Genomic DNA, 13,818 nt, shown 5'->3' with positions numbered 1-13,818 from the left:
TACGAGGGAGGGAGCGAGGTAGGGCAATGTCGTGAGTCTTGGAGGGCGGCAGCAGGCACAGCGTCAGCCAACACCCTCTGTCCAACCATCTTGATAGTCTCTCTCTCTCTCTCTCTCTCTCTCTCTCTCTCTCTCTCTCTCTCTCTGGTAACGCTTCATCGATAATAACACGCACTTGTTTCTTCGGGTAGCTCCTTCGTGCTCATCGGCTCTGCTTGTTGGCTCTTGGTGGTCGATATCCCGCGCGCCTTCCCCTACTCTCGATACTGCACGCTAGGCTATCACCACCACCGTCACCACCACCCACCCTGACCACCACTTTACTTTCTCCCCCTTTGTTTCCTTCGGAGTGGGTGGAAGGGGAGCGTGGGTCGTGGGAAGAGAAGGAAAAGGACTTGAAAGAGCTGGAGGAGGAGTAAGGAGAGGTGGAGGACTGGGAATGGAGGAATGGAAATAACATGGTTTGCTGTGAGAGGTCAGCGCGCCCGTCCGTCTATCTGATTTTCGAGGCAATATAAATCTCATGGACTCCACGCGAGTGTCACACTGTGGAAAATGTTGAGCACAGGAGACTTTCCTATTTCAGTCATCGGGAGCATAAAGGAATTTTCAGGGGTTTATCATGAAGCCGAAATTGAGACATAGGGTAAAATATGTAGAAACGACGTCGTTCTTGCATGTCTGGCGGAGGAAAACTGGATTTCATGCTTTCGTTTTCTGAAAAATAATAAGAATTTGTGAGACTCCATGACCTCAGAGAAAGTATTTTGTATCAGCATGATTTCATGTAGGAAAATAGGTATATTTATTTATATTTAGGTGGCAAGGGAAGGTACAAGAATTAATAGGAGAGGGTTTGGAATCATATTTTGCAGGAGACCAGAAAACCTGATTTAAAAAGAAAGGAAGAAACATTTTACATACCTTTGTTCATATTCTGCATAGATTTTCTTGTCAGTGCGTATACTCAAGTTATTATTTTTATTTTAAAGCTTACCCTGCAAAGTGAAAAAGAAAACTTGTACACGAGAGACTTTAGAAAATTGGTTTTGTGAAGGTAGACGCGTAAAAATTTCATGTGATGAATCCCAAAATGGAGGGTGAACTGTTAATTAAATCTTTCCCTGTCTGAGTCACCGCCTACTGTTTTAAAATCCTCGATGTGTTGAGAAAGAAAAATAAATAAATGCTGTGTGGCTGGAAATATTACACAATAGAATTTCGAATTGTGATTACATTGTGTTCCATTTGAGTTATTTTCTCTTCCCCTTTCGTTCGTTGTCTAAGAGAAAGTATGTAAGGGAAACCGAAGAAAAATATCATCGACTTTGACACGACATTTCCTCGCAAATTTGTTCTTAACTCAGCGAATCGTGACCTAACGTGACGAGAATGGCAGGTGGACAGTCATTCTCTCTCTCTCTCTCTCTCTCTCTCTCTCTCTCTCTCTCTCTCTCTCTCTCTCTCTCTTGGATGGTGCAATCATTAAGTTTCGTCCATAAATTTTCGGGTACATTACTCAGTGGAGTTTCTTTTCAGTTCACATTATTCTAGCTCCCAGACACGTAGCATCTATAAAGACGTTGAATCCTACCCAATCTCAGTGTTTTGCGTCATGCATTACATTAGGGAGGGATTAACCTACGTAGTGAACTAAGGATGAGGTCATATTAAGACGGGATAATCTGCTGTTATTGAAGTAATCTCAGCTGGAATTCATGTCAAGTAGAGAACTGTATATAGTTACGTATGTGTGTGTGTGTGTGTGTGTGTGTGTGTGTAGATGTTGAATTGGGGTTTGTGTATTATATAGGCGGAACATCTGTTTTATATCTATTTTCTGAGTTTATATACACAATAGTTTTGATAAATCTATCTAAATATCTAGCTGTCTATCTTTTTGTCTGTTTCTATAATGTAACGTAAGTTTTCTGCTTACAGCGCGCGCACACACACACACACACACACACTGCAGGAAAGGGAATCCTGAAGATCTGATAACAGCCTGTTTTTATCTGATATTACACTACTGCGCGTTTAAAGTTTAGACCAGCCATCCTTCACACCACCACCACTAACACCACCACCATCACCACTCAGACTTCATGGTGTGTCGCATTTTATACTTTTTTTTTTTTTTTTATTGTTATGCTCTTTTTATATTTGATATGTGAGGCATGACATTGGGTGTGTCTGGTTACAGGTGCGGGATCTGGTGGAGAGGTGTTCCTGCCCGTCACAGTTCCCGATGGTGAAGGTCTCCGAGGGCAAGTACCGCATCGGCGACACCCGCGTCCTTATCTTCGTCAGGGTGAGTACAGGACACGCGGCACTGTGTGTGTGTATGTGCGAGAGAGAGAGAGAGAGATTAAACACTGGGATTATAACAATAAAGCCTCAAAGGGCAGAGATGCATATAGTAAGGCCCGTATTGTTATTTATTATCTTTTTACATAATAATGTAAATTCTTTTTCAACTATGACTAGAATCATGAAAGCACCCTTGAAAACTCCTGTAACTTTCATTACAGTCTGATAAGAGTAGTAGAGGGAAAACTTTTACAAGGATTATATGTTAACACAAGAGAATCAGAACAAAACCAGTTGTGTGTTCATACTACGTAATGTACCCGCCTGCAACGCCTCATCCTTCTAATTCTGCGTACCGGTGCACAGATCCTGAGGAACCACGTGATGGTGCGAGTAGGCGGCGGCTGGGACACACTGGAGCATTACCTGGACAAGCACGATCCCTGCAGGTGCCGTCAAGGTGAGTCACACCACCCGACCCTGCGCCACGCTACGCCATACCACGCCACACTACCATCTTGTTAGTGTGCTGTATTTCTCCCTTAATCATTTATTTATTTATGTATTTATTCATTTTATTTTTACATTTATTTTTGTCTACAGTCTCTTGAATTGTTCTGTAAAGGACATCCAGCATAAAACCTTTGCCAAACTACTATAGCAACCCCTAACAGGTATTAGCCAAAAGAAGTAGAATAAATCGGGCATCAATGCATACCAAAGACAAGTAAGGTAAAGGCAATATGGTAATGATAACGAATAATAAAGGGTATGTAATGTCATGGATATCTAATCTTACACATTAATGGTCACTAATCAGAACTGTTCTTCCTTATAAGTCTCCTTAAAGAGTATTGATAACTGAGCAGAGTTTATCCGTGAAGCTTAGGTAAAACTTTGATAATGAGATCCCATCCACTGTTATCATACATCCTGTTAGGTATGTTAATTAGGGAAGGTCCCAAGATAGAAATAGAGTAATCTGTCTTTTCCTTTCCATATTGTTGGTCATGGGTGCTCTGTGGTGCTGCAAAACCCACTTAAGGCCCTTTCTCCTCTCACACTCTCCAGTTTGATGGAATTTTCCAAACCTTTGTCCGTAGTGCTTATATATATCCTGCTCTAAAGTTATCATTACTGCTCTATTTCACATATATTTGTGTTACTACTACTACTGATACTACTACTACTACTACTACTACTACTACTACTACTACTACTACTACTACTACTACTACCACCACCACCACCACCACCACCACCACCACCACCACCACCACCACCACCAATACTGCTACTATTACAAATCTGATAAATTTCAATGCTGCAGGTCATCGAACAGTGGCTGGGTCTCGGGTTGGCTTCAAGACTTCAACCAGCGGCCTGGAGCGACAGCTGATGAGCGTCACTTATGAAAGGTGAGGTCCAGGGCGAGGCCACAGCAGATGACAGCAAGATAATGAGTGTTGTGCTTACTTTAGGGGTCACTTAGCAGCTAGTGGTATCCTTGTTGTAATACATTAACACATTAACATATACAGTACATATGTATATGTGAGCTTGGTGCTCTTTGTTTTCCTCATATTAAAAGTGGCTTTCCTCAAGGTGTGCTTACTTACTGGTTATGAGTATGGGATCACCATCAGCCAACAGTTTCTCTAATGATGCTTCAGCTACACTAATGCAGTGCTTACAACTAACAAGCATACGCATCTTACATATGATTGATGCATACAGACAAATTTTCTTACATGCTTCAGTAAAGATAAGTATTTTGTGACAAGAAAACCAAGCTAATGATCCAGGAGAGGTTACACAAAATATCTGTTGTTCCTTTCTTCTGCCTGCACTGCTAGATTCTAAATTGTTTCCATGTTTCCTCCCTTTTATGTAGAAAGAGAGCATCTGGAGGAAAGGTTGTGTTAATACAGTCCAACACAGATAGGCTGACAATGCAGCAAGCCAGTGAGAAAGGGACCAAGCCTTGCTCACCTCCACCTTATGAGCGAGGAAGGACCACACCACCAAGAAGCAGAAGACATGATCCCACCATTGCTCCACCACACACACCACCTCATACCATGGTGGAGGTTACATTCTCTCCAGAACTTCCTCACCAGGATAAAGTTTTCTCATCTCCTGAAAGGATACGCTCACCCAGGAGTCAGGGCTTTGTGTCTGATCCCACATTCAAACAGCAGCCTTGTGAGTTTGTGACAGATATAGAGAGCATAAGTGAAACCCATGAGAAGGTTTCTCCTTTTAAGGCAGTTCCAAGGCGTGCCAAAGATTCAGCATACATGTCAGGTCCTCAAAAAGAAGCCAGAGTAGCTCTTCCAAGGGGCTCACCAAAGCTCCACCGCAACACTCAGATGATCAAGACAAGCTTAAATAGAAACAGGTCCTCATCATTACCTGTAATATGCTCTAATCCACAATCAGCTTTACGGGAGAGGAAAGTGACTCAGTTCCAGCCAGAACCTCAGATGAATGTAAAATTTTCATCAGTGACAAGAGTTGACGAAGTATCTTCTGAAATTGATGCCTTTAGTTTTGATGGAAAACATAACTCCTATCCTGGAGAAGAAGACACATCCTCAGGGTCTCCTTGCAGGTCTCCTCTGAACTTATCACAGACTTCCCTAAATACATTAAGTGAAAATACTGATAATAAAGTAAACAAGAAATATCAGAGCTCTGAGGATTCTTCTGGAAGGACAATATGTTTAACAGAGCACTCAAAACCACAGAGCAGAATACCAGTCAGCACTTTTGATGCCAAAGGGAAAAAAAATACAAGTAGAATACCAAAAATGGTTCAACATCGGCCAAATGTTGTGGCATCTCACCATCCAGCTCAAAATGTTTTGGGGAGAGAGAAACCTCAAAATCAACCTGATAGAAGAGGTGCCCATTTTTTTGACAAGAAGGAAAAAAGTGGCATAAAAGGAGATAATATTGTAACAAAGAAATATATGGGGAATAAATATAATGCACCAAAAACAACTTCAGGGAAAAGTCTAAAAGATGCTGGAAATCTCATGGATGAAGAAGAAACACATGGATATGAGGAAAGAAGGGAGACTTTAGTAAATGACTTTGAGAATGAGAAGTTCAGCCAGCCAGGCAATGATGATACTGAGTACTCCCCTAGAAAGTACATGGAAGTGTTTCCTGACATTGCTATTAAAGGCAGCTTAGATTACTATCATTCACAGGAAACTGAAAACACTGAAGAGGAAAAATATAATGACTTGCCACATATGAAAAGTACACTACAAAGTGGAGTGCCTTTGAGCAGAAAGATTTCTGCAACTCAAGACAGACCTAAAGGCCACACATATTCCTCAATACCTGTCCTTTCTCCCACCAGTATCCACAACCTGTCTCCCACCAATATTCATAACCTGTCTCCCACCAGTATCCATAACTTGTCTCCTACCAGTATCCATAACCTGTCTCCCACCAGTATCCATAACAATGAAATAATAGAAAACATTGACCAAAGATCTTTTGAGATAGAGCATAATATATCTCAGGTAACTGAAGAAAACAACCTTGGGTGTCTTCTGAGTGATACCTTAGAAGACAACGAAATTAGGGATATTGAGGCTAATGTCTTGAAAACTTTCAGGCAGTAGATTTCAGACTCTTGAATACTGTATGTGGTGTACATCAGATGGCATTCTAAGATAAAGTTTAAGAATGTACTTAAGAAAAGTCTCCCCAAAACAGTCATGATGAAAAATAGTGATGCCTTAATTGTACATTTAGTGGGAAAACTACCAAGATAGTGCTGGCATGTTTCTCTTGCTTCCAACAACCAGATGAAGCCATGCATAAGTTATTCAGCAGAATGCCAGTCACCTATCTCATTTGTAATAGAATATCAACTTTGGAACTGCCTACTATTGAAACTTTTGTACAGTAAATATGAAGTTTTTGCTTCATTAGCAGTTACTGTTGAATTTTAGTTGTCTAGTTATGCTTCATCATGAATATACAGTATGCCTTTCCAAGAATGAAGTTATACATGCATATATGCATATACTATGATATTATATGCTTATGAAATGAGCTGTTGAAATGCTACATAGGTACATACATATAAACTATATGCTTATTTTTATTTATTTTTTATTCCAATTCATTGAAGTGGCTCACTCAGCCATCTGTTTAGTACATGCTTGCATTATTGTCAAGACACTGTGTGACTAAAAGAAGTTTCCTGTGGGAATACTGATAATTATTCCATCAAACATACATTACAAATGGAGAAACATTGGGTTTTTTGGCAGCTAATTGATTAGAAATTGAGAACAGTTATGCTGATTTTGATGTATTAGCGAAAGAAGCAACCACTGGATCACATTCAGTGTGGCAATAGAACAGAACAAGACCAGAATCTTACACATGTGATACTCAAGAAGTCAGTCAGCACAACACCCAACGCTGGACAACATCAACCCTCAAGACAAGACAGTGGTGCACAATTCACATCTGCAGTTTATGACATGCAAAAAGAAATAGACCTTGCCCAGCTTATAATAGAAAGGAGGCAGAGCCATAACTCTTGTGGCATTACTGCTGTTGTAGAGCCTCTCTTGCAAGAAGGAAGTAATTAATTTAGACGTGCTACAGGACTGACTCTAAGGTTAGAGGATAGTGTTGTCTCCTGATGGAATGTTGTCAAAAACTTTTACCTCATAGTTGAATGTGAATGACTGACCACATCTTTTTGTATAATGATCAATTCACATTTTGTAATGCAAGTTTCTGGTATGATTTGCATCATTTGATGATTATGGTGCTTCTTATTCTGAAAATTTCTGTAGTCATGTGGCAGATCAATTTTATTTTATAATACTCAGAGGAGTAAGCTTAATTATAACTGTGGAATGTGGCTTTGGTTTTATAAGTGAATGGAAGTGCAGTTATCCACCTGCTGATACACTTTTTGTGTGCATTTGATCTCACAGCTACCAGTTTCTGAATCTCTCAGCAGGTGGGTGGCTATACTCTTGTGCTTTTTTTGGTCACCTGATTATAGTGTTCTGATTGATCATGAAACCTACAACAAAACTTTATATAACTAAAAGCAAATCATTATGTTAGTTCACCCATACTGTAGTGTCCCACCTATTCATGACAGTGACAAAATTTTGCAGATTACTGGTGTTCACATAACACCACTGTGGGTTTTATCATCATGTGAACATCCTTAGAAATGGAATGTTACCAAGACCTTGCACACAAGTAGCCCTTGAATTAGTTTTATAATTTGCTTGACCATGCCTTTTTTCTTATTTATTCATTCCCTCCCTCAGTCAAAATACTAAGGATGAAGTTAACTGTCCTCCTGGAATATGGAGTATACACATTCAGCTAAATTATTTAATTGATGCAAAGCAAATACAATATTATTTATGTCAGTTACACATCAATAGAGTTAACTTACATGTGAACATAACAAACTAATATCAGAAACATGATTGATGTCATAGACATTCCGTATTACTGCTTGTGATTCAGAACACCGTTATCTAACGTGAAGCCTTTGTATGCTAATACCATACAGTTTTCCGTCATGTTGTGCTGTTGGTTTTAAGAATTGGGTTTAATAAGATAACTAATCATGCCACAGTGTGTGATCCTGTTAATTTTAAAGACTGGGCGATATCTAGTCAGTGATTTAAATATGGCTGCCACAAAATCTTCAGTAATATTTCTTCAATATGAAACTGTTTACTTTGACTAACATCTCTGTAAAGAAATAAGATGTTAATTATTTGTATACCTTAACCCAGCTAGGTTTCCAACTAAGCTGTGGATGTAAATATCTTTGTATGTGATATGATAGCCATGGTAATCAGGCTGTCTCTTGCCCACCCTTGTGTTTCTTGTGTATGTGGGTGTGCCCAGATCAGTGTGTGTGTGTGTGTGTGTGTGTGTATGTTCATTGTTTTGTTAAGTCTGACATGTGCCTTACCATTTGATTTGCCAGTTTATGTATGGATAAAGCCTATTACTGCAATAGTTTTTTTTTTTATCTGTTTATAAATAATTAGGAATATTTCTGATTTCATATAATGATAGTATTGATATAATTTCAGCTTTAGCAATGAGTATACCAAGAATTATTTTATGCTCAAATTTTTTTTACAATAGTTCTTTATTTGTATTCAAAGATTTTAAGAGTGTCATTTCATTTTAGGTGCCAAGAAGAGGAAATGCTTTAAACTTGCCTCTTGATAAAGGTCCATGTTTTCTTAGTGTCTATTTTTGCACAGTCTCACAAACACTGCACTCTTTCCTTGCCCCATAGATGCGAAGAAGGACAGCACCCATCCTCACCCTCCGCAAGGCGTCGGTCTAGTGTTGGGACGCGTGGTGGGATGAGACGCGACTCCCTGGATGGCCGGTCATCTCTGCGGCAGCGCTCACAGTCCCCTGCCAGTCAAGACCCAAGTGGCATATCTCGCCTGTCTCCTGGAAAGTGAGTGCAAACATTACCTATATTGTTGATATTTTGTTGTCATTATTTGATTTATAGGAGTAGGATGTAATAAATCACACAAGTCTTGAAGATTGGTTCCCAATTTTTAAAAGGGGCATCATCCTGTTAGTATATTCAAGGAAGAGTTAAATTACTGCATTAATATTTACACTAGTTTCAAATGAAAAGGTTTTGTTAAAACCTGCTGATATTTTTCCTATGACCATAATGGTAAGCAGTTTTTGTGCATGGTGTTTGTTTGCCACTTCATTGATGTATATGTATTGTTTAGGTTCCACCATGGAAAGCCTGGCCTGCGTGATGAGCACACCAGCTGGCGAGATGATTCCTCTGAAGTGAGTGATGAAGGTTACAAGAGCCAAGGGAACACTGCTTGCCACTCCCTGCCCAGAAGCCGTAAGCCAACCATCAGGAAGAGCCTTGAGATGGACACTATTGACATGCTTGGTATGCTAGAGGATCCTTTGTTATATGAAATACTGTTATAAAAATGCATACAAAATTTTATGTTAAAGTTGATATAGGTTTTATTAAGGGATTTCTAAGTACATATCTGACCTACTCATATTCATACAAATAATGCTTTATGATGAAAGGAACCCAGGTCATGCATATGTAAGGGCACTTTCACTAATGTGAACTCTATTACACTTCAGACCTTTTTCTCAGTGTTTCTTAAAAGCAGTCAGGTTCAAAACATTAATGATTTATTTTTTCCTTTCAGAGCGCCCCGAGTCATCTATGACCCAGATGTCTTCAGAAGGCTCCTCCATGTCCACAGAGGACTCAGTCAACACACCACCACGCTCCCCAACCAGTGCCTCCACCAATCCCCCTCACTACCCACTCTCAGATGCCACCAATACTTGGTCACCTCCACAGACCAAGCACACTCCCAGTAGTGTTCCCAAATCAAAGCTACCTTATGCAGATCCCATAAAAGGTCCCTTCATGGGCAGCAAAAAATGTAAGAAAACTTCACTTCCCGAGGATACATCTCCTGCAAAACCAGCATGGAATTCTGGTCCTGGCCTGAGACGTAGTAGTGAAGACCGGGGAAGTAGAGTGATCAGTCGTAGCCGGAGTGCAACAAGTGAAGGAGGTCTCAAGATGCTGGGTCGAGAGTCCCCCACTCGTCAGTCCACTCGGCCTTCATCTCGGCGGCCCTCTGTGTCTGGTGCATCCCAAGGTAAAAACACCTGGAATGGCAGAGCATCACGAGAGCGGCCAAGTCTCACAGCAGACACATACAAGCCACCAACTACTCCTCGTACTGTTCGTTCAGCATCAGCATCTCCAGCTACAACACGACGGCATATTGGACACTCTGCTCCTGTCACTCCTCTGAACCGATCTCCAAAGCGCTCAGCTCCTGGCTCCTCCCTGACCTCACCAGTTAACAGTGGACCAGTACTAAAACAGCTGGCAGACCTTGAGGCTGATGAGAATACACTCTTGTGTATTAAAGATATTTATAATTCACTCAGGGCCAAGGTGTCAGAGAGCTTAGCAGCAGAGGGCAAGTCTCTGCCTCCAGAGCTTGACCAGGACTACACTAGCTCTTGGATTAGTGCTCATGTGCCTGGCAGTCAAAGCCAAAGTGTAAGCCCTAAGCTTCATGTTAATTATGGTACTTCCACTGTTAGTCCAAGTAGTTCCCATAAAGTCACCCCAAGGAAGGCTGGAGTGGGATCACGCATTCCTGCACCAACCTTTTTCATGGCTCGACAGACAGAGATATAGCATTGCATCAAGAAAAGCTAAGATTGTGGAGCTGGCATAGTGGATGCAATCTCATACCTGCAGATATAGGAATATATATATATTTGATTGGTGTGTAATGAGAAGACAATGAAATAGATCCAGACTGTTCATAAGACAGTACATAGGTGTAAATATTATGTGCATACGTACATTATCTTGCAGGTAGGTAATCACCATTGCCACAAACACAATGTTGCTAGAACAATACCTACTCAATGTGCCTCTGTAACCACACTAACATGAATGGTGCTCCTTACCTAACATGTGATATGTTGCAATTTATATTTCTGATTTTATAAAAGTGAGTACATTCCGATATTTTTCAATATTTTATATCGGTTGTGTCATAACACAAATACTAGTCGATTGTAGAATAGAAGAAAATTGAATTTATCAGAATATAAGAAAATGTTTTCATTGAATTTGATATTAATGTTGATGCATTTAAGTACAATGGTATAAAGCTTTACAGCCTTGTTTAGCCTTGAATTTTGATGAACTTCAACAAGACAGACTCATAAATGTCTTTTAGGAAGGCTTGTGTATCTGTCAAGCCAAAACCTCATCTCAAATTAAATGAAACTCACATTGAACTGCATACTATTTTAATTTGATATAATTGGATATTCCCATTGTTTAGCTGCACTGTTATTAGAACAGTAGATATATTTCAGTATGCCTTTTTACTCATTAAGAGAATTTATTTACTGGATGAGTTGTTATAAATGTTTGTTGTAAACACTGAAAGAAAGAGTGTTCAACAGCACTCTGAAAACTGCTGCTCACTATAGCCTGGAAAACTTAAGTATGCATAGTAAGAATGTTTATGAATATCATTTTGATATTGTTTATTGATTCTTGGCTTCTGTGAAAAATTGATACATTAAATAAATGAATTATATATAGATGAAAACAGATATGCATATATTTGTATATGTATCTAAAGAAAAAAAGTAGAATGCAAAAGTGGGCATTTTGTAACAAGTTATTATTTAAGTGTAACTGATGTATAATTACACTCCGGTAATTTTTTAAGTTTTATCATCGTGCTTTATGATAATGACAATTATGTTTGTGACAATTGGTTACCCAGATCTCCATTAACTTGTTAACCTATATGATTAAAAAAGGAGAGAGAGAGAGGAAGAGACTTACATTTTAATGTTGCAATATTTTTGGATGCAAGCAGTGCAAAGCAGAGGATTTCCTGTTATTTAAATATGCTTTATTCACTCGCATTCACTTACACATGTATATGATAAAAATCCTGTTGGTCTGACATACTTTGAGGAGGGAAAGAGTCACAGTGTTGTATCATATAAACAGTTGTGCATATTATGCACTGGCCTTGTTTTACACACATCTCCAACCAGAACACATAATCATGTGTATCAGTAGAAGTCAAGCAGTATGTAACTGACATAGATATAACACCTCTTGCCCTTATAATGTTAGAAAGGATATTTATATTTCTTCCACTACTAGATAGTGCACTAGGAACCAGAGGAAAGAAAAGAAAAGTAATATTTTTAGTTGATTTTCAATTACATGGAAACATACTTACTTATCAGAGTTTCCCCACATGCATGGTTATTGTAAATAGTATAAACCTCTGTCTCTCTCTCTGCCGTGATCTGAGGTACATGGCTCTCAACCTGGAAGTTCTGTTTGCATCCACAACTATCATATTACTCTTGTTATTGTAACCTTCATTAGGTGGTCTTTTTAATTAGAAGACATTATAATATAGAAAATGAAGGTTGTCTTCTATTTTTAAGTTTATATTCTTATATTAATGTCGAGAATGAAGTAGTATGTGCAGATAAAATGCTAGATAACTTACTAAAAGAGGCAACAGATCAACTTTATGCATACAGGGTAATACCTTTAATGAAAGGTGCCTCTAGGTTTGATTACAAGAGAAGTAAAGCTTGAATGCATCATGTTAGAGCTGTCCTCCATCCATAAGGTGCTGTTCTGTCCTGACTGACTGTAAGTCATGAGCAGTGTGGTGGCCGAGGGAGAAGGCAAGAGTGTGCTTCATGTGTATTGCTCACACAGCTAGTGACTTTTGTTGGGCACTTGGGCACCTCATGTTGTGTATACTGGCAGGATAGAATACTGTAAATCATATACTTTATATGTTCTGTTTCATGCACTATAATAATAATAATAACAATAATAATAGATGATAAAATGGATTAAAACTTTATAAACCAATTGTGTACTGTGTACTAGCTACCTGAAATATGAGTATGATATTATATATATATATATATATATATATATATATATATATATATATATATATATATATATATATATATATATATATATATATATATATATATATATATATATATATATATCCCTTTATTCACATACTTCCATCTTTTCACATATTAATTTGATATCATTCTATTCATGCATCTACCTGTATACCTGCCTTACTGAAATTTATTTGCTTCCATATATCATGTCTAAATTGATGGATTTATAGACAAACAAATCGATGCATAAAACTGAAGGAAAGCCAGGACTTCTAGAGTATAGGAACACCACAGGTATAGGAGATAATTTTGGCAGCTGCAAGAAAAGCACATAAACTACAATTAGGGAGACATTAGACAGGTTGATGTAAGTATCTATAAGGAACATGTAGACAGTCCTCTACAGTTGTTCTTGGTGAACTGACCACCTACAGGGCTGGTGCATTAAAAAGGCCTCATCACTACATATCTTGGTTCTTTGGGCAATTAAGATTTTTTTTTTTTTTTTTTTTTGGGGGGGGGCATGGAATAAAAATGTGGGCAAGCAAAAAATAAATAAACTATATTTCCATGAAAGCTGCATACTACAAAGAAAAATCCTGCAGCCGAAATAAAAACCACCCTAATATATAAGGGTATGTGCTCCATCATTCATATTGAATGTTCCTTCTCGTGCAAGTGATACTAAACGGAGTCTCTAAATCTAACAAGCATTTTGCGTATGATGCGTGGACAGGCTTACAGAAAATGCAATTCTCAAAGCTTTTATTAAATAAAGCAACGGTCTTACGCAACTGAGCAAAATAACCAAGTGGATCACGATCAGTTATTTATAAATGAACCCGCCAGGCATGGACAGCAGCCATGACCTACGTTGCGGAACACACTGCTGACGTTAAGGCAAAGAGCTGAGGAATGACACTGATAAGAAAAGCGCTTATTTTTTTGGTAAATAAT

The 13,818-nt window shown here is 38.8% G+C and overlaps 1 protein-coding gene across 2 annotated transcripts; it reads left to right on the top strand.

Annotated features, from left to right (window-relative positions):
- The first annotated feature begins 1,961 nt into the window (after positions 1-1,961).
- Positions 1,962-12,811, top strand: LOC135110560 (serine/arginine repetitive matrix protein 2-like). Of its 2 annotated transcripts, XM_064023123.1 has the most exons (7): positions 1,989-2,108; positions 2,204-2,311; positions 2,677-2,770; positions 3,641-3,728; positions 8,636-8,806; positions 9,099-9,274; positions 9,552-12,811. In XM_064023123.1, the coding sequence occupies exons 1-7, from the start codon at positions 2,106-2,108 to the stop codon at positions 10,568-10,570; spliced, it is 1,659 nt and encodes a 552-aa protein (XP_063879193.1). In that variant the 5' UTR covers positions 1,989-2,105; the 3' UTR covers positions 10,571-12,811. The 2 variants fall into 2 exon arrangements, with proteins under 2 accessions (XP_063879105.1, XP_063879193.1); XM_064023035.1 differs by lacking the exons at positions 8,636-8,806; positions 9,099-9,274; positions 9,552-12,811 and adding an exon at positions 4,205-6,964 and having other exon boundaries at positions 1,962-2,108.
- Positions 12,812-13,818: the final 1,007 nt, after the last annotated feature.

Source organism: Scylla paramamosain, chromosome 1 (assembly GCF_035594125.1).
Source record: "Scylla paramamosain isolate STU-SP2022 chromosome 1, ASM3559412v1, whole genome shotgun sequence".
NCBI classification, from domain to species: Eukaryota; Metazoa; Arthropoda; class Malacostraca; order Decapoda; family Portunidae; genus Scylla; species Scylla paramamosain.
This window is presented reverse-complemented; position numbering and strand designations above follow the sequence as displayed.

What these genes read in the sequence shown, in the direction of transcription:
- LOC135110560 (XM_064023035.1), top strand. An exon ending in TCCCTGCAGGTGCCGTCAAG is followed by an intron (nt 2,771 to 3,640) that starts GTGAGTCACACC and finishes TCAATGCTGCAG; the next exon opens with GTCATCGAACAGTGGCTGGG. An exon ending in ATGAGCGTCACTTATGAAAG is followed by an intron (nt 3,729 to 4,204) that starts GTGAGGTCCAGG and finishes CCTTTTATGTAG; the next exon opens with AAAGAGAGCATCTGGAGGAA.